General features: G+C 42.6%; 1 protein-coding gene across 1 annotated transcript in view; it reads right to left on the reverse strand.

Moving 5' to 3' along the window:
* fstl1b (follistatin-like 1b) overlaps window positions 1-25,027 on the reverse strand; it is a 68,545-nt gene extending 43,518 nt beyond the window's left edge. Inside the window, exons 1-2 of the mRNA XM_066641046.1 lie at window positions 24,959-25,027; window positions 24,773-24,829 (exon numbers count right to left, since the gene is read on the reverse strand). Of these exons, the coding sequence (XP_066497143.1) occupies window positions 24,773-24,829 (57 nt within the window). The 5' untranslated portion in view covers window positions 24,959-25,027. The remainder of the gene's footprint in view (window positions 1-24,772; window positions 24,830-24,958) is intronic.
* Between the last annotated feature and the right edge of the window lie 2,249 nt (window positions 25,028-27,276).

Raw genomic sequence — 27,276 nt, forward strand, 5'->3', positions numbered from 1 at the left:
AACCACTCTCTTACTCTTTCACACAAACTCAATTTTTACAGAAAAACACACAATGAACAAATCAATAGAAAACGAACTCATGCGTTTTAACTAGCGCCGTCTAATCATTAAAGTAATCAAGATTAATCACATAATTCATTCATTCATTCATTCATTATCTGTAACCCTTATCCAGTTCAGGGTCGCGGTGGGTCCAGAGCCTACCTGGAATCATTGGGCGCAAGGCAGGAATACACCCTGGAGGGGGCGCCAGTCCTTCACAGGGCAACACACACACATTCACTCACACCTACGGACGCTTTTTGAGTCGCCAATCCACCTACCTTCCTCCTCACCCGGAGGAAACCCACACGGACACAGGGAGAACACACCAACTCCTCACAGACAGTCACCCGGAGGAAACCCACACAGACACAGGGAGAACACACCAACTCCTCACAGACAGTCACCCGGAAGAAACCCACACAGACACAGGGAGAACACACCAACTCCTCACAGACAGTCACCCGGAGGAAACCCACGCAGACACAGGGAGAACACACCAACTCCTCACAGACAGTCACCCGGAGGAAACCCACACAGACACAGGGAGAACACACCAAACTCCTCACAGACAGTCACTCCAGGCCCCTGGAATTGTGTGACTGCGACACTAACCTGCTGCGCCACCGTGCCGCCCTTAATCACATAATTATGCATTTAAAAAAGTTTTTTGCTCATATTTGACCTTAAATTAGGTTTCTTGGGTGAAAATAAGTGCATTTGGTCAAAGCTGGCAATAGGAGCCTCATCAAGATGGATTTATTACTGTCCGTTAAACAGGAAGATCATCTACTGGAGCAGATCACATCTAAGACATGGAGCAGTTGCTATAAAGAGCACAGACAGGATATTTAAGAACACAGTTCCCTTTATTTTGCTTTCAATTTGATGTTGAGGATGTCTGTGCGTGCTATTTCAGTTAGCGCTGCTGTTGTTGAGCAAAGACCTTGTATCTCCAACACAATGCAGCGGGAGGAAAAGACGACGATGAAATTTCAAATGTAAATAATCATAATTACGACATGAAATGAGATTTTATTCAGTCAGTGCTATTCCAGTTGAATCTTCATGACAACGTTTCCACAGCAGCAGAGTTTTGCAAATAATCAAAAGAGAAATAATAATAGAAGACTATAACGTACAAAGTGTTGTTTCTGAGGCAGTAATGTTTTTGTGGTGGGAATGAGAAAGACTAGTGAGGACATGGAGTCGTCTCCAACATGTACAAGGCCAGAGAAACACTATGTAAACATTACTGAGGTCTTTCCTCTGCAGCTATGAGGCTAAACCGCTAACAGAGTAAACTGTAATGATTCTGGATATTTTCACTGAGCGAACACTGCGGCGGGACACTGATATTTCACACACTATCACTCAACATTAGAGCTGAGGAAGACGAGGAGGGAACCTGAAATCCATGGCAAAGGCAAAGCTGAAATGTGTGTTTGAATATGACCAGAGAGAGAGAGAGAGAGGGAGAGAGAGAGAGAGAGAGAGAGAGGGGGGGAGAGAGAGAGAGAGAGAGAGAGAGAGAGAGAGAGAGAGAGAGAACAGATGGAGAGAGGCAGAGAGGGCAAATTGAGAGAGAGAGAGAGAGAGAGAGAGTAGTCATTGTGGCTGCTCATGCACTGATCCAGGTGTCTATTTTTGTATGAGGAGTTTAAAGATCAGCTCTACTCGTTTCAAACCTGTGCTGTCTACAGACCACTGCATACATCTACAACACACACACACACACACACACACACACACACACACACACACACACACACATACACACCATTTTAACAGGAAATAATATTCCCAAATGAGCCACAACAAACACACCAGTCTAAAATAGGCCAATTACTAGTGTCTCAGTGCACGCGGACACACACACACACACACACACGCGCGCGCACACACACAAATTCACACACACACACTCGCTCTCACACACACACACGCACACTCACACACACACACACACACACTCGCTCTCACACACACACACGCACACTCACACACACAAATTCACACACACACACACAAACATACACACACGCTCTCACACACACACAAATACACACACACGCACGCACACACACACACACACACAGGCACACACACAAAGACACACACACACACACACACACAGCCAACACACTCATAACAAAAAGTACACAAAGTCGCCAAAGTAATGAAGGGAAACTTTAGGCCTTGTCTCGTTTCCTTTTCTCACAGCTGCCGGATGTTTCACTTTTCCCCCAAAAGCTTGTTTGGTTAAAGGCTTCATTATTTTCGGAGCTGAGCCCAGAACAGCCCTGGGCCCTTTGAGCTGATAAGAACAAGAGAGACTTTTTATTTAAAAACTTAAACTACATGCTTAGTTTGATTAGAAACCCACATGCAGACTGTTAAAGAGCAGATGGTGAGACCCTACAGGACACACACACACACACACACACACTCACACACCAATCAGCCATCATTTTAAAAACACTCATTGTCCATCTTACCAGCTCCACTGCATTCTGTACTTTTACACACTTCCGTTTTTTGTTGCTCTCATATTTTTGAGCCCATCACCCAGTTCTTCATTGGACAGGACCAAGGCAGAGCAGAGCAGGCGTAATCTGGGTACAGGTCAGTCTCAGCCCTGCAGTAACACTGCAGTGTGCTGTGTAAGCAGGAGTGGATCAGACACACCAGTGCTCCTAGAGTTTACAAACCCCTCAGGGGCACAGCTGGAGTGAGAATAGTGCACCAACCAAAATGAGGGACCACTGATGAGCACCAGAGTCTGACCAACACAAACTGTACAGCTATAAAAGTGTGTGTGTGTGTGTGTGTTTGTGTGTGTGTGTGTGTGTGTATGTGTGTGTGTGTGTGTGTGTGTGCATGTATGTGGTTAATCTGGAATTTTTTTAAGCCTGCTAATATATTCCCTCCTGAACTATCACTGACTGCCCCCCAACCACCACCCACCAGCCACCACCATCGTAACATGAGGTAATCTACATATCTATAACTGCAGAGCAAATGTCACACCGCCTGCAAAAGCCACAGCACGCTGACATCAGCGGTTCTGGGTGGGAGATTTATATCCATGAGGGTGAATGTGTGTGTGTGTGTGTACATGTAACAGGAAATGTTTAACACCAGGGGATGAAAATGCCAGTGATAATAATATTATTCTGGTGGGAATGAGCAAGGCTAGTGAGGTTCTTGAGTAAGCCATCTGTCAGAGTGTGAGTGTGTGTGTTACAAATAATGTTATACATGGCTCCATGAATGGGAATATCTCTCATAAGAATGCAAAGCTAAAACAGTTTCCCAAAACATAAACATAAAGACAACATGTTTATAAATGACCAGCTGGTCAGCGATGTGCCACAATCTGATTTAAAGAGTTAAAGGTGTTCCATCAAAAGTGAGTGGCACTACGTACCACAGTAAGATATGGATCTTGTGTGTGCTGAGGTCCTGGGTTCAAGTAGCAGCAGCATTCACACACACATGGAATACACTGCAGTGTGTGTTATATGATAAGAACGTTCATATTTGAGAATGACTGTGCATTTTACTATGAAACAAGATCATTCAAAAAGGAGCTCAGTGCCGAGGACACGTTTCCAAGGTCGGAAGAGTGCTTTGTCGAGGATGCGTTATAAAGGACACGAGGGAGAGTGAAAACATGGCACTGAGGTGTCTTTTTTCCTCCCATAGGTTTCTCTGTTTTTTGCAGAAACTGTCCCAAAACAACAACAACGTAAAACTCAGAAAACGTCTCATCACACTGCCCCCTGGTGCACGTGTGTTTTTGGAGCGTGGGAGGAAACCGAAGCACCTGGAGGAAACCCACGCAGACACAGAGAGAACACACCACACTCCTCACAGACAGTCACCCGGAGGAAACCCACGCAGACACAGGGAGAACACACCACACTCCTCACAGACAGTCACCCGGAGGAAACCCACACAAACACAGAGAGAACACACCACACAGACAGTCACCCGGAGCGGGAATCGAACCCACAACCTCCAGGTCCCTGGAGCTGTGTGACTTCGACACTACCTGCTGCGCCACCCAGTGTTTGCCTCTGTCTCACTTGGTATTCCAATGTGACAACGGGTAAGAAAGAGTCTTTATCCTAAATACAGACCAGTAGCTGGTTTGCAATTAAAGGAACACTAAGTAGTATTTTTATTTCTAATATCACAGCTGCAAAATCATTGTGGTGCTTCTCTGACCTGTAGTAGGGGGAAATAGAGCCTCTGTCATTGCTTTTCTGTGCTCAGCACTGCAGAAACGGCACTATGAATCTTTTGAAGGAGGGTAGGAAACCAACCCATTTCCTCTCAACTCCCTTAAAACAAACAACCTGTTTTACTGATTTAAAGTAAATCAAGAAAAATGAGATCCAATCAATATCTGGAGGAGAAGCTGCATTGGTAAAGGACAAGTATAAATGCCTGTGTCCTATATCGATCAGGACAGTCACAGTGACTAGCTGTTAATGCTAAGTGTGCACAGAAGCGTTGTGTGTGTGTCACTCTGAGACCACATGAATCACAGGCTCTAAATTGGTTGTTGTAGCTGAAGTGTCCCTTTATAAACACCATTAGCTCTTTCCCACCACTCCTCCTCAGGTTCTATCTGCATACAGCCCATCGATTTCAGCAGGCAAACTCCTGGACAGACTCACTTCACTTGGCATGTGCTCTGAGCGCTTTTGGCAGCTAATGAGCTAGCCAATTAGCCCTGCTGGTTATTGGAGATTGGAAACGGAGTGCTAACCCTTAGCCTGCCTTAAGGGCTCTGTTAATGAATGTGGAAGAAAAGGTCTGTGACCCCTCGAGCTTCATCAACTGCAGAGTTATGGAACTCCAGGCCTGTGCAATGAAACCAGTAATCAGTGTTTGTTTATCTCCTCTACACAGAGGCAAAAGACTAGGTTTTCATTCATTTCTGCTGTTTAATCGACAAGATTTCTCAGTAAACCTGATCAAACCAAACCAGAGGCTGGAAACTAAATCTCAGAAGAACGGAACAATCAGAAGTTACATTTCACAAGAATAAGTGTCAAGATACAAATCTAGATCAATATACACCTACGACTAAAGGACTCGACGCTAAATGTTGGGGACTCTGTTCAGAAGGAAAGCCAGCCTACGCAGACAGAGGCCCATTGAATGTCCATTGAATTGATTTGGGCAGAGCTGAAGTGTTCTGTTGTGACCAGATATCACATGCACACTGTCTAAAAAATAAAACATATCACTCACACACCTCTTCCATGAGCATTGTCAAGCACACAACAATTTATAAACAGGCAACGGACCACAGGCATGAGAAAACAAACAACTATGTGGGAAAGAAGGGTGAGAGAGAGATATAGACATTGACAGAGAGAGAGAGAGAGAGAGAGCATTCCAAATTCTCTATCCATCTAGTTTCTAACCTGCTCAGTTCCATTAGCTGAGCAAATAGGCCTGTCAAACAGAATCTGTGCTATTACCATGACGATGCCACACTGGCACCACTGAGCTACTGACAGAGAGATAGAGAGAGAGAGAGAGAGAGAGAGAGAGAGAGAGAGAGAGAGAGAGAGAGAGAGAGAGAGAGACAGAGAGAGAGAGGCAAAAAAGGCAAAAAATAGAAGGGGAGAGAGAAGAGAGGGAAGAGAAAAACTGGTAGGTGGAGGAGGAAGAGAGAGCACATTGGGGTAGAGAGAGAGAACGAGAGAGAGGGAAATTAAGTGAATGAAGAGAAACAGTTAAGGCAATGGAGACAGAGAAAGGGAGAGAGAAAATGGAGAAGGAGGATATTTTTACAATGCAGCATTACTGCTATCAGTGCTGAGGTGGAGGGTCAGGTTGTATTTCATGTTTCACAAACTCAACATGATAGAGGCTTCTGATAAAAAAACACAGCGTCTGAACTGAAGCCGGCAGATGGAGATGTAATTGACTCACTACAAAAAACAGATAAGAGCGCAGAGGAACATCACCATGCGGAGGAGAGAAAGCATTTTAATAATATCACCAAAAAGAAGACAAACACAAAAAAAATGACCCAGCAATAAAATAAAAATGAACCACACAGAGCTCTCAGAAAAGCAGCCCACCCTGCAGACATTAGCAGATACTGAGTCACAAAACAGAAGCCTATTGTGTGGAAATGGACGCTGCTGAATAGAGACACTCTAGAGAAGGGACAAACACCGGGTCTCAGGCCATGAGAGTGTCTGTGTGTGAGACCTGTAATGACCACCGCATGAGACTGAGTGTGCTAACCCAGGAGATGACCTTGTTAGAGAGAACTGCTGAACAAGCAAAAGCCACATTCACCAAGATGCCCATGTTTACCAGCTTGTGATGACACACAGATAAACACACTTCCCCCATTCTCTCCAGTTTTGCATGTGTTCTTAAATTCACCTTTACACACAACTAGATATAAACTCACAAATGACTCAAACCCCTCAGGCACCGATGCACAGTCATCATCTTCACTACTCTCTGAAAGCGCTGCCGTAATTTCAGCGGTATTAAAGTAGTAAAGGGTTTCTCAGATGCTGACAGAATAAAGAATGAAGGGTTTCTGACGTGATGGTGTAAGTCTATAGTGACCCCTCGAGGGTCTAGAGTGGTCAGTTTCCCACAAGTCGTAAACCGACCCACAAATCCAACAATTGTACGTAGAGAGAGGCAGATGGCGTGTATCTTGTGTACCTCAGAACCTCTTCATAGCCTTACTCTGGACACGAGTCACGTAATAGCTTGGATTTTATTTAAGCAGTAGAACACGAGCGGGAGTATGTTATCATGAAATAACAGCACGGCTGTGATGCGGCACAAGCACGAGCCGAAGGCGAGTACTGTACTCCATCTCAGCCGTGCTGTTATTTCATCATAACACACGACCTCCAGTGTTCTACTGCTTTTATACAACAGCTTGGTAATAAATTGTGAAATATATAAACTGAGCTGTGAAAGTGGTGTAAAAATGTTTATGAAATTAGTAAATCCTTCCACCAAATTACAGTTCCTCAATAAGCAGCTTGTTGCTGCATCACAGTAACAAACTCCACAGCACTGCACTCACCGCCCAAACTGGATCAGCCTTCGCTCCTCTTTACAGTATCACTAACATCTCACTACAGTATCACTAACACCTCATTACAGTATCACTAACATCTCACTACAGTATTACTGACACCCCACTACAGTATCACTAACACCCCACTACAGTATCAATAACACCTCACTACAGTATCACTAACACCTCATTACAGTATTACTGACACCCCACTACAGTATCACTAACACCCCACTACAGTATCACTAATGCCTCACTACAGTATCACTAACACCTCATTACAGTCTTACTGACACCCCATTATAGTATCGCTAACACCTCACTACAGTATCACTAACACCTCACTACAGTATCACTAAAACCTCACTACAGTATTACTGACATCTCACTACAGTATCACTAACACCCCACTACAGTATCACTAACACCCCACTACAGTATTACTGACACCCCATTATAGTATCACTAACACCTCACTACAGTATCACTAACACCTCACTACAGTATCATTAACACCTCACTACAGTATCACTAACACCTCACTACAGTATCACTAACACCCCACTACAGTATTACTGACACCCCATTATAGTATCGCTAACACCTCACTACAGTATCACTAAAACCTCACTACAGTATTACTGACATCTCACTACAGTATCACTAACACCCCACTACAGTATCACTAACACCCCACTACAGTATTACTGACACCCCATTATAGTATCACTAACACCTCACTACAGTATCACTAACACCTCACTACAGTATCATTAACACCTCACTACAGTATCACTAACACCTCACTACAGTATTACTGACACCTCACTACAGTATCACTAACACCCCACTACAGTATCACTAATGCCTCATGAATGTGATGTATGAGGACGTGTGCATATATCACCATTATTTTCAAAATAAAAATTAAATCACTGGATGATGGTAAAGAGCCATAATTTAATTAATGCTGCACTGTGTGTTTTTGGGGATTTAAAGACTTTTCTGGCTGAAACATGTAATCACACCCACTGCATGGGAGAGCTATGCGTAACACTGGTTGTGCTGTGGACCCTTTATTGCCCAAATGTCCTCATTAGTTTAATGTTGTACCTGCATTTGAGTATCTGGCTGCTAATGGTGGCCCCTTGTGGAGAATGTTATAGAGCGCTAAACATAAGATAATATAATATTACTATATCATATTTTTACCTTTATATTACAGCTTCAAATTCTTATCCACTGAACTGTAATAGGGAGAACCGAGCCTCTGTCTTTAGTACTCCAGACTCAGCACTGCAGAAACGGCACTATGTAACTTCTAGAATAAGGAAGAAAATAAAACCCCACTCCCTTCCACTCTCCCTTGATTTCAGTAGATTGCTGTAAAAATGAATAATATTCTGCAAATGTAGGAGGAGCTCATGAGCAAAAAACACTTAATTTTACCTAGTGTTTAAATTTTTAAATCTGTTACATCTATAATGGCTGCTAAAATCCTGTGTGTCAGTATCATGACACAGTGGTATAAATTGTGTTTTGTCCAGGGCTATATCGAGTGTGTAATCCTAATCAGAGACTGATGTCCACTTTTCAACATTAGCATTTCCTTTAAAACAGATTAGAGTAAACTTAAAGGAAGATAAAGGGTTAACTCTTTCAAAGATTTCAGAATGAAATCGTGTTTTAATTAAAAGTCAGAACATGTTCAGGTCTCTGCACAATCAACACAAACCACTGAGTAAAGCACAGCTGCCATTTTGTTCCCACTCATCAAGATGCCTGAGTGAAATTGGAGCCGCTTGCACGTGCTGAAGGGCTGGAGGCCATTCACTGTGTGTGTGTGTGTGTGTGTGTGTGTGTGTGTGTGTGTATGAGTGTGTGTGTGTGTATGTGATGTCTTAAAATATGTTATTCTCAACCAGTTCCATAAACATTGCTGAGCTGTGACACCATGTTGTTGTTTTTAGTCTCCGAATGTTTTTCATTAATTTCTTTTTTTCTCTGTTCATGCCCTTCTCCCCCAAGCATCCACTGTCTCCAGCACCTAAACCTTGAAAGGCTCTGCAACAAATGGCCCAACAACCGAGTGAGAGAGAGAGAGAGAGAAGGGAGGAAGGAGAGAGTGAGATAAGGAGAGTGATATGAAAAGAGAGACAGAAAGGGAGCGAGAGCAGGGTGAAGGGGGACAAAGACTGACAGACTGAGACAGAAAAAAGGAGTTAAGTGAAGGATGGGGGGTGGAGAGTGGGTGAATTCCTCTCTTCTACACTCTCTCACGGACCGTTCTCTTTCGAGTTTGTCTCATGCCAAAACACTCAGTTATCTGGGTCAGAGGAACTATGACTAATAAACAAACCCCTGAATATCTCCAGCGCCCAAAAACTGCCGTAACTCTTTACAGGTTCAGCTACAAATAAGTGTCTTAAGCCTTGTTCAGACGACTCAAAATCCTATTTCTGGATTCACACCACATTTGGAAGAGGCTTTAAATATGATTCAAATCTGATTTCTGTTTTGGTGACAGATCAGACCGTGTGTGTTACTGTTTTGTTTTTTTCCCGACTTCCCAGACTCACACTGGTGTTATGAATATGGTACAGATCAAAGCTGATCAGTTTTAACTTGTAAAGTGGTCTAAACGTGGTTTAGGAAACAAATCGGATTTGTCCTTCAGTGTGAGCAAAGCTCTAAACGACACACCCAGCCCTACAGGTGTTACACAGCATTGGTATTAAATCTCTTTAAATACAATACGATTTTATCATTTGCCAAAGTATCTGTTTAGACCAATCACTGAGATCCACAGAGATCCTTTATAAAGGAAACACGTTTCACTTTCCAAATGGAACAGAGAGTGCTTTCCAAAAGACAGCATTTATTTAGAGTTTTTTTTAATGTAATGTGTCATATGTGTAAGAACATGATGAAAATATGTGTAATTTAAACACAGTACGTGACAGGGAGAGTTTTGGCTTCCAGCGCCTCGTGTGTTTACCTTCATCACGGATTTAAAAATGATATAACAGGCCGAACTCTTATTTCAAAGCGACCATAAAACAATGCCCCAGGCCTCGGGCTGGATCTTCATAACTAATTCATGCAACAACGTTCTGTGGTGAATGCTTTTAGGGGAATTCAATCGAGCTTCAATTTTTATGAACTGGCGACTCTTCACTGTGTTTTATCAGTGATCTCTGATAGCTGTCATCGATTCTATTGTTTTAAACAGGGTCTGAAGTTGGTGGTAACTGGCTTTAGAAGCTAATCTCCTTTACAGTGAGTTTGTTCAGGAATCTTTATGAGGGCATTTTTGAGCAAATCTCGCTGAAGCAGTACGCCTTAAACTGTCTACTGTGCACTGTTTCTTCAGGAGACTAATGAATTAATAAACCCTAGGAACATATTTACAGCAGCTTTCAGTGATTTGGTAATTGTGTGCGTATGCAAATGTCGGTTTCACCCTGTTAGCTGTGTAAGGACTGAATGACTTTGTGTCCTCTGTGAGGACACAGCCACAGAGACAGTAGGACAGACAGTGACTGAGACAAAGGAATAAAAGTGGGAGAGAAAGGAAAGGAAGAGAACAAGAGAACGGAAAGAAAAGAAGGACATAAAGGAGGAGGGAAGAGAGTAATAAATAGGGTGGAAGTATGAAGTGATAAAGTGAAGGAAGGGAAAGACAGTGAGAAAAAGGGAGAGAAGGGAAAGAGAGAGAGAGGGATGGATTGAAACGTGAAGGACAGAGAAAGTACAGATGTTAAGGAAAGGAGGGAAAGGGAAAAAGAGAAGGAGCAGATTAAATAGGACAGAGGTAAGTTAGATGTCAGATGTGAGCTGCTCTTGGTCTCTCTTTCTCTGTGGTGGTCTCCCTTTTACACTCGTGTCCTGATTGTCCTTCTCTCTCCTGTTTCTCGGACACAAAAAGGCATTGAAGAGGGCTGTGAAACAGGGAGAACATTAGAGGAGCTGATTCTCTTTTGTGCTCTCCTGTTCTTCATTTGAATGGAATGCCGTTACAGAATGATGTCACCCCAACTGAATTCCTCTGGGAAGAGCTCAGCACCACACCAGAGCAAGAGGAGAGAGAGAGAGAGAGAGAGAGAGAGAGAGAGAGAGAGAGAGAGACTGATAGGAGAAAGTGAGAGTGTGTGAGAATGTGAAAGAGAAAGTGAGACTGAGAGAGGAAGTGAGACTGTGTGTATATGTGAGAGAGAGTGAGACAGAAAGAGCAAGCGAGAGCGAGAGGGAGTGTGGGCGATGAGCCGTTACACACCAGAGCCTTATTTGGGTTTTGCTCAGGACTGAGGTCAGTGAGATAAGAGATTAATCCTTACTCTATCTAACCATGTCAAATGTAAGAATTCCAGGTTTAGCGGGTATCTGCAGATTTGGCAGTTGCTTGCTGTAGTTTGGCTGGAATCAAGAATATCCCAATCCTGATTTATTATTCTAACCTACCCCTTGTATTACCAGACAACATACACAATGAGGATAAAACAAGAGCAAAGAGAAACAAGGCAAGCCTAGTTTAGCCGTCATTAGCCTTATAGCCGTCGTCACAGAGGTGTTTCAAAATCAAGACAAGCCCAAAATACACCCCCTTGTCATCGGAAGGTGTGGAGAAGCTGTGGTGCTTCATATCAATTTCTGTGTTTCCATGTGGTGTTTATTCTGTGAGTGTGTTGTACAGAAAATATGGAGCAGGTAATAAATACAGAAATGAAAAAAGGAGCACAGCGTTTCATTCATAAAATATAACACCGTCATCAGTGTTTTTCTCCTTCATTTTATTTAAAAATAAACAGTAGACGATCCACCACCAAAGAACAAAGACCAAGAACATTGTGTAGATTTTAAGAATTAACAGTTACTTATTTATTCAGTGAAACAGGTGAAAGCAGGTGAAGTTTAAGGAGGCTGTTGTTAGGAGTTTTATAAACACACTGACGCCACAAAATGTCCCCCCACCACTTCCCTTTACACTATTTCAGTCAAAGACCCACACTCACATGAAATGAGTCAAACTCAGCAGTGCTCCTCTCTCTGTGAGATATAACACTGTGTAAATGTTGCAGTGTTCAGAGGCGTCCTGCTGAGCTTGTGAACTAACCAACGCTGAGCCGAGGCTCTGGGCAAACACAGCCACAGAAACACACACAAACGGAGTGTGTTCCTGTCTTATTTCCTATTATTCAGCCACGATTCGCAATGAAGAACATACTGATCTTTGGTTCCCACTGGGAACTGATTTTTCTGGTTCACGAACATCAAAGTTACTTTACATTTACTCAAGTCACCTTTTCTCTCAACTTCAAACAAGCTCTTACTGTTACTGCTGTATCTTAAAGTTATTAGTTGTTTTAAACCTAAGGCTGATGTTCACTTCAACAACACATTTATGATATTGACGAAGTTTGAACATGAGAAAAAAGCCAATTAAAATATGACTGATATATATATAATACAATGTTAGCTCACTGCTGGGTGTAACCAGGTCCAGCACAACTTCAGGGCGACTTTAAAGCATTTCATGTCAAATTTTCCTCAAAATGGCTGCTGAAAAACTGCATGAGCTTTCATAGGAGACACTTTAAAAATGTCAGACAGGTGATTGAGCTTTGTTCACCGTAAACACACACCAACTGAAGCAAAGCCACATATGATTTTGTTTTTAACTCTATTTTATGGTGTGTTTTCTGAATTGTATGATACAAAACACCTAAAGAATCCTCCTAATCGAAGGCTTGTGTTAGACTGGGCTTAACGGAGCAGATATTAATCCATTAAAACATGTGTGAATCAGCTCTGAAATTGATCTATCAGGCGAAATCAGGACATCCGTAAACGGCAAAGCACACCATCAGGTTCCACAAGGACACAGTAGCTGCTGCCAGCATAATCATCCTTCCTGCTGAAGAAAATAAATCAGCTGCACATACAGTCTTCAGCATCTCAGTGAAAGGGAAGGTCCTCTATCCAACTGTCGGTTTTGCCGGCCGAGCAGCAGTGCAGTGACTGGGTCTGGGTGTGAGACGCTGGGAGAGCCAGCTCAGGGCAAACAGCCAGAGAACAGGGCGCTAAGGACATAGCCTCTTTCTCTCTATACAGCCTCCCTTCTACCCTCTTTAATTACACCCTTTCTCCATCTGTCCTCCCCCTCACACTTTCTAAGTGCTCTGCTATGTCTTCATACTCTCCCATTCTCTCGTTTTATTGGGTCTATCCATCTCGTTCTTAGTTTATCTATCTCACTTTTTCTCTACCCTTTCCCTTCTTCGTCTCATTTGCGGATTTTTTCTGGGCTTACAGCCAGCAGCCCTCCTTCTTCTGCTGTCTTACCCACCCACCCCATCTCTGTCTTCAGTTCTTATAGGAATAGCCTAGCACAAGAATCACATTTACACCATTTCCCCTTCACCCCAATGTAATTTATTAGCCATGTTGTTTCTTTACTGCTGTAGATACAAAGCAGGCTAATAGTGCTAAGTAGCAAAGAGGAAGTATATAAATGCTCATTAGCTTTGTGAAAACTGCATGTATTAATGTTGCTTGTCAGCGATGGGAGGATTTCGATCAGAGGTGGAGCACCTATCACACAAAGAGCCAGAAGAAACTGTTTATGTATTTGTATAAATACAAAGCTTGTGGGTCCTAAGTCTTTAAACAAATGCCTGTGCACACAGCTCCCTTTTCTACAGCTTTTCTACAACTCCTTACGACAATCACACACCGAGACGCAGTCAACTCTTAAGTGTTTCAATTCCAGACGTTCAAAGAATCAAATCTGTTTATTACTTTAATCACCGCTCTCTGTAAACAGAGACACTGCTCACTGCAACGGCTTCGGAAGAATATTCTGAAACTAACAATGGATAATTCAGATCAATATCTGCCCCATGTCGTAGCACTGAGAGGAAGTGGGGGGTTTAAACAGAGAGGGACAGAGTGGACACAAGCGATTTCACACCAAAATCTTCTCACACTCCTGAAGGAAAACCCTTGTTCTTCCCCAGAATTGTGCGACACAGCAGCAGACTACACTAGACTAGCACACGAGGTCCTAGGCCTGTCCTTCTGAGGAGAGAGGGAACAGAGAGAGGAGAGACATGTGGGAAACGGTGAAAGTAAACACTGATTGATTCACCTTCACCAAAGCCCCAGAAACAGACGGAGCATTTTCCTGTTTTATTTCCTTACAATTTTCTGTTTTATTTGTTGGGGGGAGATGAGGGGTTTTACACAAGCCTCAAATATGGTGAAATATAGCTTTCATTTCTTTACTTGTGGACTTATTCATACACATGCTTATTATTTTCTTTAAAAAAAAACAGCAGTTATCTATCAAACTGGACAAAGTATGCAGTACAACAAAAATACAGCAGCTATCATCTCCGTCTATGAGCCAAACATGTCTCAACTAAATGACTACATTTGGGATAACGGAGAAAATTATCTACATTTTTTTTGCTGCCAAACATCTATCCAAACTCTCTCTCTCTCTCTCTCTCTCTCTCACACACACACACACACATACACACCACCTCTTTCTGGGCTCTGTTCCAGTCCTGATGGTGCACGGGGGTCTACACAGTCCTGCTAAGTCTCGGTGGGGGTGGTGCTCGGGAATGTCTTGCTAATGTCTGACGTCTGTTTGTAGAAGGAAGTGCGCTCAATTTTCAGACCCACAGTCTCCACAATGGCTTTCTTCTTTACACTAGCCACCAAAGCACAGTCAGGCTCCACTCTGTTAGGAGGCCACTGCTGCTTTCTAAGAGACAGAATGCCCCAAGCAGCACTTTTATTCCCTTAGTAACAATCCACACCTCTTTAGCTGCACATTATGATAATGCAGCTAATGAGTCATGGAGCTGTGAGACGGGTGTATCACTGACAGCTCTAAATAAACTGAAATTTGAATAATGGCTCAGGACTCCTCCGAGTTTTTCGCGTCTTTTGATGTCGTTTTTCTCTTTAGGTTCTTACTCCCAAAGTGGATAGAAGAAACTCAAATGAGAAACAAATGATAATGTGCCACAGTCGAGCGGCTTCAACCTCCTACACCCGGCACCAGCCACAGAAAAAAAGCGTGAATGGTGACAAGTGGGTGAGGGGAGGTGGAAAAATGGACGAGGAGACAGACATGGCACACACAAGACAAACAGTGCGAGAGTGTTATTAGTATTAAGTAGTGTTGAGGGTGGCACAGTGGCACAACAGGTAGGGTCCCTGTTCCTGGAGGTCGTGAGTTCGAGTCCCGCTCCGGGTGACTGTCTGTGAGGAGTGTGGTGTGTTCTCCCTGTGTCTGCGTGGGTTTCCTCCGGGTGACTGTCTGTGAGGAGTGTGGTGTGTTCTCTCTGTGTCTGCGTGGGTTTCCTCCGGGTGACTGTCTGTGAGGAGTGTGGTGTGTTCTCCCTGTTTCTGTGTGGGTTTCCTCCGGGTGACTGTCTGTGAGGAGTGTGGTGTGTTCTACCTGTGTCTGCGTGGGTTTCCTCTGGGTGACTGTCTGTGAGGAGTGTGGTGTGTTCTCCCTGTTTCTGTGTGGGTTTCCTCCAGGTGACTGTCTGTAAGGAGTGTGGTGTGTTCTCCCTGTGTCTGCGTGGGTTTCCTCCGGGTGACTGTCTGTGAGGAGTGTGGTGTGTTCTCCCTGTGTCTGCGTAGGTTTCCTCCGGGTGACTGTCTGTGAGGAATGTGGTGTGTTCTCCCTGTGTCTGTGTGGGTTTCCTCCGGGTGACTGTCTGTGAGGAGTGGGGTATGTTCTCCCTGTGTCTGTGTAGGTTTTCTCCGGGTGATTGTCTGTGAGGAGTGTGGTGTGTTCTCTCTGTGTCTGCGTGGGTTTCCTCCCACGCTCCAAAAACACACGTTGGTAGGTGGATTGGAGACTTAAAAGTGTCCGTAGTTGTGAGTGTGTGAGTGAATGTGTGAGTGTGTGTCACCCTGTGAAGGACTGGCGCCCCCTCCAGGGTGTATTCCTGCCTTGCACCCAGTGATTCTGGGTAGGCTCCAGACCCACCGCCGCCCTGAACTGGATAAGGGTTACAGACAATGAAAGAATGAATGAATGAATGAAAGAATGAATGAATAAGTAGTTGTCAATATTAACACATTATTGTATGTGAATAATTAGGCAATTTTAGCATGTTCATTTACTCACAAATTTCCTCCCATAATTCACTAATTTTACAGAGTCTTAGATGTTTCATTTAGCAATGCTTTGTAGCGTTGCTACTGTTCAAATCAGTAGGAATATTACATTGTTTTAAGCTGAAATCAAATCAAATCTCATCACTAACTTTGTATTACTGTGTCTCTCTCTCTGTTACTATCATTTTTTTACACACACACACACACACACACACACAAAACCCCTGAACGACTTTTTTTTCCTTGTGCCTCGCTTAATCCACACATTTATCTCTTATGAAGTTGCTGAAGGTGGAATTTGGAGGTGTATTATTGTCTTAGCTGTGAAAGATGTGTGTGTCTGAGTGTTGTTGTGCTTGATGAGAAATATTATAAAAACTACCCTGAAAATAAAGTAAAAAGGACAGTCTCCTGTAATCAGTTTGTCATTCAGAACACTCATAACACATTAGTTTTATCTCCCTCCTAAAAAACAAAGAGATACTAACATTTATTTAGAGATTAATCACAGGACGTCGTTGTGATTAACGTGATTACATTCATTCATCGAGAGTCTCCGCTGATATTAAGTTCATGAACTCATGCTTCATAAATGTTACAACTTTCCATAAACCTGACCTAGTCTTTATCACACTGCTGGTTCTATTATATTTTCTTTAAACAGAATACATTCAACAATGGATGGCTACATTCATTTCAACATAAATAAAATTACAGATACCTTTCTTTATCACCTTGCTCTCTCGTTTACACTTCTAAGACAGTGGTTATCAGTGCTACACCGATCTAAACTATGTATCTGTGTGTGTCCTCTCAGGAGGGAGGCAGGATCCTGCTGAAAATACTACTACACTGAATGACTTGTTTTCAGATGTCACTTATACATCGTTCCTCAGGACAATGGAGGCAACAGATCTTCACAAATACACTGAGATCAGCAGTTAATGCCTAACAAATAACACACTTGTGAGTGGTGTGAAGAGCAGCTTGCACAAACCTGAGCTGAGAGTGCCATGAATGCTGCATTCAGTGTAAAAGCTGCTTAAGAGTAAGGACATGAAAATATAACATAAAGAAGTCCTAAATACAGGTATTTCAGTAATAACTGATTGCATTGATACTGGATTCTTATTTATCAGCTTTTTACCCTTTTTAGGATTTCCACCTTAAAATGAACATTAGCCATTTTTGCTCCTGTGCTCCCCCCATAAATAATCACAATTATTTTAAAGCTGTAATTGTAAGGTAAAAATTCTACCAAGTGTTCAAACCCCACTTTAGGTCACTATCTGTAAGGATTTAGTGTTTTCCCTGTGTCTGCATGGATTTCCTCCGGGTGCCAGTGGATTGTCTATTGGAACATGTCCACCGGTGTGAATGTATGTGGGTGTGATGCTCTCCTGTTCCCACCTCGTACCTATTGATTCTGGGATTGGCTCCAGACCCTGAACATTATAAAGCAGTTATGGAAAATAGATGAATGAATAATTTATGCATTTGTGAAGATCATTTTAGAAGAACAAAAGTGTTCTTGTGCATGCAGTTGCTAAAAAAACTAAAACTAAAATAGTTCAGTACAAGACCATAGTGACACTTTTTGTCTCCATGACGACCCCTAGAAGAACCACATTTTGGCTTTATTCACATTTCTAAGATTCTGCAGAGCCCTTAAACTGTTTTGTGAACCACTGACGGATAGAGGGTTGTGGTTCTTAATTCTCTCGTCAAAAACTGAAGTGGACGATGGAAAATTGTATTAAACCCTAAAATCTGTATCCTGTTACTAATGCTCTCTTAAAATGATCGTAAACGCCCGGCCAAAACTAGGCATAAAAAACGATGAAAATGAAAGATTTCAAAAAAGAACCAAGTCCATCCTTTGGTTCCTTTGTCTCTCACTTCTCAGGAGCAACAAACTGAGCAGAAGTATCAAGATCTCTTTCTGCTGGTGTAATTTTCCTCACTCTGCTCATCCCTCGCTCTGGTCTTTCCTTCCCTCTCATTACGAGGCTCTTTCAACCCGAGCCAGCAGGGAAGTCCACACACAAAAACCAAGCCTGTAAAGCAACACCCCAAAGCCAATAACAGGATAAGTGCACTCTCTCTCTCTCTCTCTCTCTCTCTCTCTCTCTCTCTCTCTCTGCATATATACATAGACAGAGAGAGAGAGAGAGAGAGAGAGAGAGAGAGGCGATGCTCTGAGAGAGAGTGAGGGATGAATAGACAGAGAAAAATAAGATGACAGGTGGTAAAGGACTGATGTAAGAAAACAGAGCCAAGACGAGCCACACACCTGATTTACAGTACAGTGAGGGGACGAGAGATAACTTTGTAATAACTCTTCCAGTCAAATATACTGTACATTAGCGCTTAGTGAAACATAAATCAAAAGTAACGATCCTTTTGAGGTTTCTAAAGCGGGTTTTACACAAGGTGTATTGTAAAAGTGATCATAGAGCAATACGTAGAATGTAAACTCCCTGCAAACTTAAGGTTGATTTATGCTTCTGCTTTGACTCCACATAGAGCCTGCACCGTAGGGTCCACAAGAGCCCTACACTGTTCGAGCCTTTATACTTGTGCCTTTGTGTCTGCATCGCTCTGCAACACCACAACAAACCACTAGGGGCTGGATCTCAAACATCTTCCTCGACACTATGCATCACAAAATGTTGTGGTGTTGCAGAATTACTTTTACTTTTGGGACAGAGCATAGTTCACACGAGGTGCCAGGAAAGAACGTTTATAAGTTGCCCATCTCATTCATTGATAGATTTCCAAATATAATTCATAAACTAAGTCAATCATTCATTTACCGTGGCTTCATTTCACACATTTTAAAAATCCTAATCCTATTTTACATGGCCTTGCACTAAGAGGACCTTCTTTTTTGTCTCATCCTTGAATGAACGTTAATGTCCTGTACACAAACAAACACAGAATCACTTCACTATTCAGAACATGTCTGAGACAACTATGTGAAATACATTACATTTTCATAGCACCATTTATTCTGACTTTAAAGGACTGCCTACAGTTTGCTCTTCAAAAAAACACTTGATACTGGCCTTGGGTTTTTATCATAGGCTTAAAACAAAAATAAAAAACTCTTAGGCGTTGCAACGAAGCCACCACCATACAGTCAATTCTAGTGGCTGATTAACTCCTTCAGATTCTTCAGCTCTCACTTATAAGTGTTCAGTCTCCCTATAGATGAGCTATTTGTAAAACTAGGCCATGTGCTGCCACAGAGAGCAGGTCCCTATCGCCTGCAGCCAGAAAGTGAGCCCTGCCCAGCTGTTGTGAGCTCAAACAGCCTGAGGGAACACATTCCTCTCCACTCCATATCTTCCCATCAACAATGGCTCAAGGAGAGATTCATTAGCAGCCAAACGAAAGCTATTATTTAGTGAAGTACGATAAATACCCAAACTAACACCTTTGAAGCAATAAATGAGGAGGCAGCTTGTTCTCTCTAGCTTTCTTAGATTTGACAGAACATGGCCAGTCTTGGGAGAGTATCCTTCATGCAGCTCCACACAGTACACACAGTTTACACCGTTTCACCTCATACTCTAAATGTAACCTATCAGCCCTCGTTATCTGACGTTAGGCTAATGGGGTTACGGTTAAGTGTCAGAGAAGCAAAATATACACCGTCACTTTAAACAGTGTAATCTTAACAACCAAAAAAGAGCAACACGCTTTTTGAAAGTGGGTATTTATTATTCTTCCAATAAACTCCCAAGAGGGAAATATTCACATAGCGTTGTATTGTGTAGTCCCTGAATAAACCAGTGTATATTTCATATGCCTCCATATTTAGATTTAGTACAGAATCTCTGACACATCCAGGCCACTAAGGTGTCAGTATAACATCTATTTCATAACGTGAAGAAGAATCACTGGTGAAAATTAATGACTGCTCCGGAAATTCATTATATATTTGCCTCAAATTAATGGAAAGGTAAACTCAGATCTGCTTTTGTGGTTTCTGTCAGTGTATAAAAGACGCTAATCTATAAAACTGACAGAAATCAGACATGATAGCTGTCACGTGTCACTCCTGTTTTAGTTTCCCTGCTGAGAAATACAGCCCTGGCTGGTTTATAGTGGTGTGGAGCTGGTTTAGCTGGTCACTAGCGCTGACTTTCATACAACGTTTTGTCCGTCAAAGAAGTGATATGTTTCTATTCATTTAAACACAGCGGGGTATAATACAGCTACTGCACCGCAGACCCCACAGGCAAGTGTTCACCAAGTTTGAGGTGAATGTGTGATCAGTTATGTTTGCAGATTGCACAATGCTAAATGGTGCGGTAGAGTCTTTCATTGCTTGTTAGCTCCTTTAGTCTCGTACAGCGCAGAACTACAGAAGTGCAGTTCAGACTCCAGAAATGCCTTGACTGATTGACTTCATTTGGGTTAAAAAACAAAGCTGTGTTAAAATCTTCTTTTGCCCAGCTGAGCTTTAAACTCAGTGTTTTCTTCTGTACATTCAGCTCTGTTTAGGCTAGTATTATGCTCCTGGGTGCGTGCTAATTGGGTCTAAATGAAGAAGAGCATTCTGGGAGCACATCACTCATCTCCAAAAGACTAGCACTAAACTTCTGCAGAAACACAGCTCCACTGACGCTGGAAAGATGCAGTGCATTCTTTCTTTCGCTCTCTCACCCTCCCTGTATCTCAGTAACTCTCACCACAGCTATACCACCACTCTCCTCTCGGTATACCCCCTACCAAGCCTGTCTCACCCTCCCCCACTCCTATCTCTCTCCTCATCTTGTTTTTTTCCTTCATATCTCTGCTTCTTCCACTATCTGGGAATGGCTCTCTTCTCAATAGCAACACTAATAGAGCCTCAGCTCTTCCCCTTCAATCTCTCTCTCCCTTCTCTCCTTTGCTCTCTGGCTGGCCCTATTCCTCTATCAGTAAGGTCCTATCAGGATCAGATTTAGATAACAGTATTATCTTCCCTCTTTGTCATTCCACCCTCTTAGAAAACAGCCGAGAGCTCAGATCTATTCTCTCCTGCGCTGTGCTCCTTTCACTATTTGCCTTGGACAGCCTTTCATCTCTTAGTGCCCATGTGACTGGTGTGAAATATCCAACTCATTCCAATTTGATATATTTCCAACTGGGTTAGAAGGAGCGCAGGGCCATTTGAGAATTCCTGGTCATTTCAGCCGTCAGCTGTTTTTTTTTTCTGCAAACACAACTATTTTTCTGTGCTCTGGGAGACCTATAGCCATCTCTTATTTGACAGATTTTGGACTGGTTTCCAATTTAATCACTCAACATGTGCAAGGCTCTGACCAGAATCGAGCTTTAAGTGAGACACGTTTTGCAGAAATGTGGAAAATATGGAGCTCGTAGATTAAAGTAAATATTATATGGACATGGACATAATGCTGAGCTACAGCAGCTCGGCTACTTAATGCTATAGAATGCTAATGAAGCTAGGAATTATATCTTCGGTCTCAACTGAAAAAAAAAACAGATACGTTTTGTGATTGCATTTTACAACAAAAATCCACTAACTGGCCTCATAATCACCCACATATACGTTACAGCTATGCCATGTATTAGCCAGTTACAATTGTATCTCAACAAGTAAAAACCTCTCTGTGTGCTGTAGCACAGAACTAAATATAGAGGGCCTGTAAGTGTATGGGCAAACCACAGGGGTCAACTGAAACTGCTGATTGGGTTGGTCTTGAGAGGCAAGGCTTTCTGCATAATAACCTAACTTATAATCTGTGTACTGAATTTCATTACGTGAAATAAACCCTTACAAAACACCCAGGGTCCAGACTTCGTATGTGTGTGACCTCAGAGCTGAAACGTGTCCTTTTCATTTAAGAATGCAAAAAAACACACACGTAAAAGTAATACTGATAATATTTATATATAGTTCTTGGGGTATTTTAAACCCTTTTTAAAACATTTGACAGCTGTATGTTTTAAACTGTGTGTACATTTCGAGTCAAATGGCAAAATAGAAATGTTTAAAAATGATTTAGAATACATTAAGAAGCATCTAAAGCTAGGAATTTCTTGTGAAATTTTTTCATGTTGTTGAACATGCTGACAAGGTTTCATTGTTCTACACAGATGTCTGTTGCATTTATGAAATCACTTACACACACACACACATTGTTGTAAACAAGCACAGAAAAATTTGTCTTTCATCTTTTTATCCTGTTGCTGGCATTCCATCTGTTCTCCACACATCTCTCTCTCCAGCCAGGACTTGTGTGTGTGTGGAAGAGCTCACAGATGGAAAGGTAGTGGGGTTTAATTTGAGCCGACACCCTTTAAGAGCATGTCTGTGTAAGCAGCCCATCATCCCCTGGGGGGACGCAACATCTGACAGGCTGCAGAGCTACCACAGGGCTAGGCACTGCCAACAGGATAAGCAAAGAACTCTGGGAAGCCCAAAGTGGAGGCTGAGGTGTGGCTGTATGGAAGAAAAGGAGAGCTAAGTGGTGAATTAACAGCCATTAAGAGACGTCTGTGTCTCAGTTTGAATGTTTTATCAGGTGTCGCGTCGGGGCAAACGTACTTCCTTCACAGTTTCATACATAAAACCTGTGGAGTGAGTCCTGAGCTTCCAAAAATGGCCTTAACCAAACTATCACTCAGTTCTGAATCTCACTTCTCTCCATCAGCACGAAAAAATTATGTATTCAGCCATTTCCCTTAACTGTGTCGTCCTGAACAGGGTCCGGAGAAGACCCACAATCGCGGCAGACTTGCAGCAGCTATGGAGACAGGGGCGGCTACAATTGGAAATAAAAATATGTTAGTGCTGTAGTCGTGGAAACCAAAGTCTCTAAGCAACATCTCTAACAATAAAGCAGTGGATCTGAGTGTTCAACAGTCTTTGTAAACCAAGAAAATGTGATTTAAAAAGAAAGAGGCTCATTGTTGTTTTTTTTCCATTACACAATAAGCTGATCTCAAAGGAAGAATATAAACTGTGCGATGCCAAAAGATCCGAACAGGGTCCAAACAACCTCAAAGCATCAACATAACCTCAGCATGTGGGCACAGTTAGATTTTAGAATGAATCATGTGTTCTTAATTGTGCTTTGGCGCTAGTTTCACTTTCCTTACACGTTATCAGTAAGTAATCGTGTTGTAAAGGTAATTTACTGTGTTTGGTTGTGTCTCAGGGTCGTTAAAGCTCTGTCTGACAAATCTTCACATAAAAGGCAACAAGCTCAATAAATCAATTGTAGATGTCTTTACATTTAATAGAATAACTGTATCTACTTTAACTATAAATACAGTTTAGCACACAATAAATTCAAAACAAACAAAACAACCCTCATCTAAAACTAACAATAAGGTGATTTTGCCGAAGAAGCATTTGTGCTGTAGTAGAATAGTGGGCGTTGGTGGCCGGAAGTATAGACACATTACGGCAAATACACTGAACCTCACAGTTTCTCTTTCGGCCACCACTGGGTGCAAATAAATCAGCTTTGGTCTGAAAGAAAGAACACATCCCGGACAGGTTCCAGTCTTTCTAGGGCACAAACACTCACACAGTCACTCAAACTGTGGACAACTAGTACAACAAACTAACAACATGTGTTTCTGGATTGCGTAAAGAAACCAGAGCGCAGGGAGAAAACATCAAATTCCTCACAGACAGTGATCCGAGGTGGGGATTAAACCCAGGACTCTGCTTCAGTCCCGGAGGCCGACCCTCTAAGCAGCATATGGTTTCATTCCTTGTGATTTTTCACGTACTTTTTTCTGTTGATGTTTGTAGACCTTCGTAACTTGGTAACGTTTTCCGTGTGACAACATAATGTTGTCATTGCTCAGTAACATTTAGGTCCCACCCATGTAGGTCTGCGGCTCAGGGCACCACTCCACTCTCTCAGGTTCTCATCTCTGCTCAGATCTATCAGCTGTGATTATACTTCTTCCCAAACTCCAACTCTCATTATCATCACCAACATCACCACAATCACTGTAGCACTCAGCTTGTTTACAAGTCTGTTGTGTTTATTTTTATCTGCCTGGGGTTATTATCACGGCCCATCGTCAGGATCGCAACATCCATGAGATCAAAATGTCTGCACTTGTCCTGTGTGTCCAATAAACTTAGAAGGGAATTAGAAATGAATGGTTGGCCAGAGATTATATAAAGTATTTATCTGCTATGTTAATAAAACATAGAGACAGTGGAAATAGATCCACATTGATGAACTCTACACATTTATTTATTTATAGAGAAATCCCAGTGCAGTAAAATTACGAATAATGAAAAAAAAAATAATGAAAAAACATCACGATTAAAGACTCAGAGAGTCTTTGTTTCAGAGAGAGGTCAGTTTAATCACAGTTTAGGACAAAGGAGGAGTCCAACTACTGCCAACTTCAAACGTAGAGGGTTTCTTTAAAAGCTTAAGTAGGTCATTACCCTTATGTCTACTTTTAAAACAACGAACTCATGCACGATATTCTTTTCTCAAAAGAACTTACCTCAGCACGACAGCATACTACGGCCAGCGAGAGCAGCACGGCGAGACTTCGCAACATCTGGAGATGAGGAGGAGGGAAAACAAAGTCGAAACAAGGTTAAATTTATGAGGAAACGTCCTCAGAACAGACACAAAGAGGAAAGCAGCCGGAGGAGAGTGTGTGGAGTTTTCGGTGCGGTTTCCTCACCGTGTTTTCCGGGTAGTTTCGGGCTGCTGTTCGGCGGAGAGAGGCGCTGGTTCTCTGCTGGCGGAGTTCACGGCAGGAATTCAGCTCAGGATTCAGGAATAATCCGCACTCGCTCTGGACACGCCCACTCCGCGACGTAGCCAATCAAACTCTTCACACACCGGCCCGTATTCCTCCCTTAGTGGGGTCCCCGTCTCTAGCCCGTGTTGTTATTATAGTCGCGGTGAAGTCGTAGGTGAAGGTTTAGACCTTTACCTCTATATCTTTGAATGTAGTGGATTTAACTTCATGCAGCACTTGAGATAAAAAATAAAATAAAAAAAGACTAAAAATATATTAAACGTGTCACTTTTTTAGTGTGGGTTTTCTCAAATAAATTAAGCCACTTAAAACATTCTTGAATGCACAGTTACTCTTTATTTAACTCATTAAAATGTCAAATTCACACAGTAAAGTAGCCAGCGGTGTCCAAATGTTGCACACAGCTGTAAACACGTGCAGCACCTGTGTCTTAAGTTATATTCCCAAGCTTTAACTCTTACAAATAATAAACCTGCTTATGTGTCTTTAACATTGTGTAATTAAACAAACAATTAAAGCTCTAATCCTCATCAAAACCATGTACATGTTTTCCATTCATATGGACACACACACACACACACACAGAGAGAGAGAGAGAGAGAGAGAGAGAGAGAGAGAGACCTTCAAGAAGAGTGTCTGAGTAATAAATCATAGATAACGAGGGACTATGGAGGTTTACACTATTGTTTTTTAGGACAGTCTTCTTCTGAAACATTTATTACATTATCCGTTTTGTTTCTGGGACATTTGTCACATGATATCCTGCCGTACCGGCTGTAGTTATTACTGTAGTTTTTTGTTTTACCAATGCTTAGACAAAATTCCTGGAACTCTGGCACATTTTTGCAAAAGAAACACACAGCATCGTCTTTCTGAAAAAGCAAACACTTTCTTAGTGAGCAGACAGCCGCGGAGGTAGTACCCTGAATGATGTATCTACCTCAGGTTTGCTGTACAACCAATGTAAGCATAGGCCTCCTCTATCACCTGGAGAAGGGGTAGGCCTCGGTGGGGTGGGTGAGAATATATTCTCCAATGGCTTATTGAAAAAAGAGCTTCTCTGTAGTATTTAGGAATGAAGATTATTGCTGACGTTGATGTACAAAACTTGTACCAGATCAGTCCAGTGGAAAATAATGCTATCAGGCCATAATCAAGACTGGCTCCGGTCCCCTCCCTGATAATTAGTAATAAACATGTTGTGAATGGTCTGTAGGAAGGGGATGATGTGTGGAGTCTTGTAGGGACTGAGAGTGACATGACAATGAATGACACTATTCTGGCTAATGGCTGTACATATTGTGATGCTGCCACCACGCTGCCCAGGGATCGTGGTGATGCCACAGTGTTCTCTGAACACCTGCTCCTTGATTTGTCAAGGTTAAAGCCAGCTTCATTAATGTAAAGAGCCCACGCTTCACTCCAGAAAGCTCTATAGCCATGTGATAAAGCTCACCCCTCATCCACCGCAAAGTGCAACGAAGAGAGATGTTTTTTAGGGGTAGAGTCGGGCGAGGAGTCTGCAGCACTGTGACGGCAACTTGTTGGAACACAGGATGTTGGTCTTGAATCCCTTCACCTTTATTTACTCACCAGACTTTACAGCCATTTCTAATATATACATCAGTGCTCCGTTATAAGAAGAAATTAATTAAGTCTATAAGCAGATAGGTGCGGCACGGTGGAGCAGCAAGTAGTGTCTCTGTCACAGCTCCAGGTTCCTAGAGGTTGTGGGGAGTGTGAGGAGTGTGGTGTGTTCTCCCTGTGTCTGTGTGGGTTTCCTCCGGGTGACTGTCTGTGAGGAGTGTGGTGTGTTCTCCATGTGTCTGCGTGGGTTTCCTCCGGGTGACTGTCTGTGAGGAGTGTGGTGTGTTCTCACTGTGTCTGTGTGGGTTTCCTCCGGGTGACTGTCTGTGAGGAGTGTGGTGTGTTCTCCCTGTGTCTGCATGGGTTTCCTCCGGGTGACTGTCTGTGAGGAGTGTGGTGTGTTCTCCATGTGTCTGCGTGGGTTTCCTCCGGGTGACTGTCTGTGAGGAGTGTGGTGTGTTCTCTCTGTGTCTGCGTGGGTTTCCTCCAGGTGCTCCGGTTTCCTCCCAAGCTCCAAAAACACATGTTGGTAGGTGGATTGGAGACTCAAAAGTGTCCGTAGGTGAATGCGTGGTCTCATGTTACTGTCTAACAGAGTGTTCACCCCTTTCCTTTTCCCCCTCTGTGATATATATACCATTTCTAACACC

This window comes from Hoplias malabaricus, chromosome 12 (assembly GCF_029633855.1).
Source record: "Hoplias malabaricus isolate fHopMal1 chromosome 12, fHopMal1.hap1, whole genome shotgun sequence".
Lineage (NCBI taxonomy): Eukaryota > Metazoa > Chordata > Actinopteri > Characiformes > Erythrinidae > Hoplias > Hoplias malabaricus.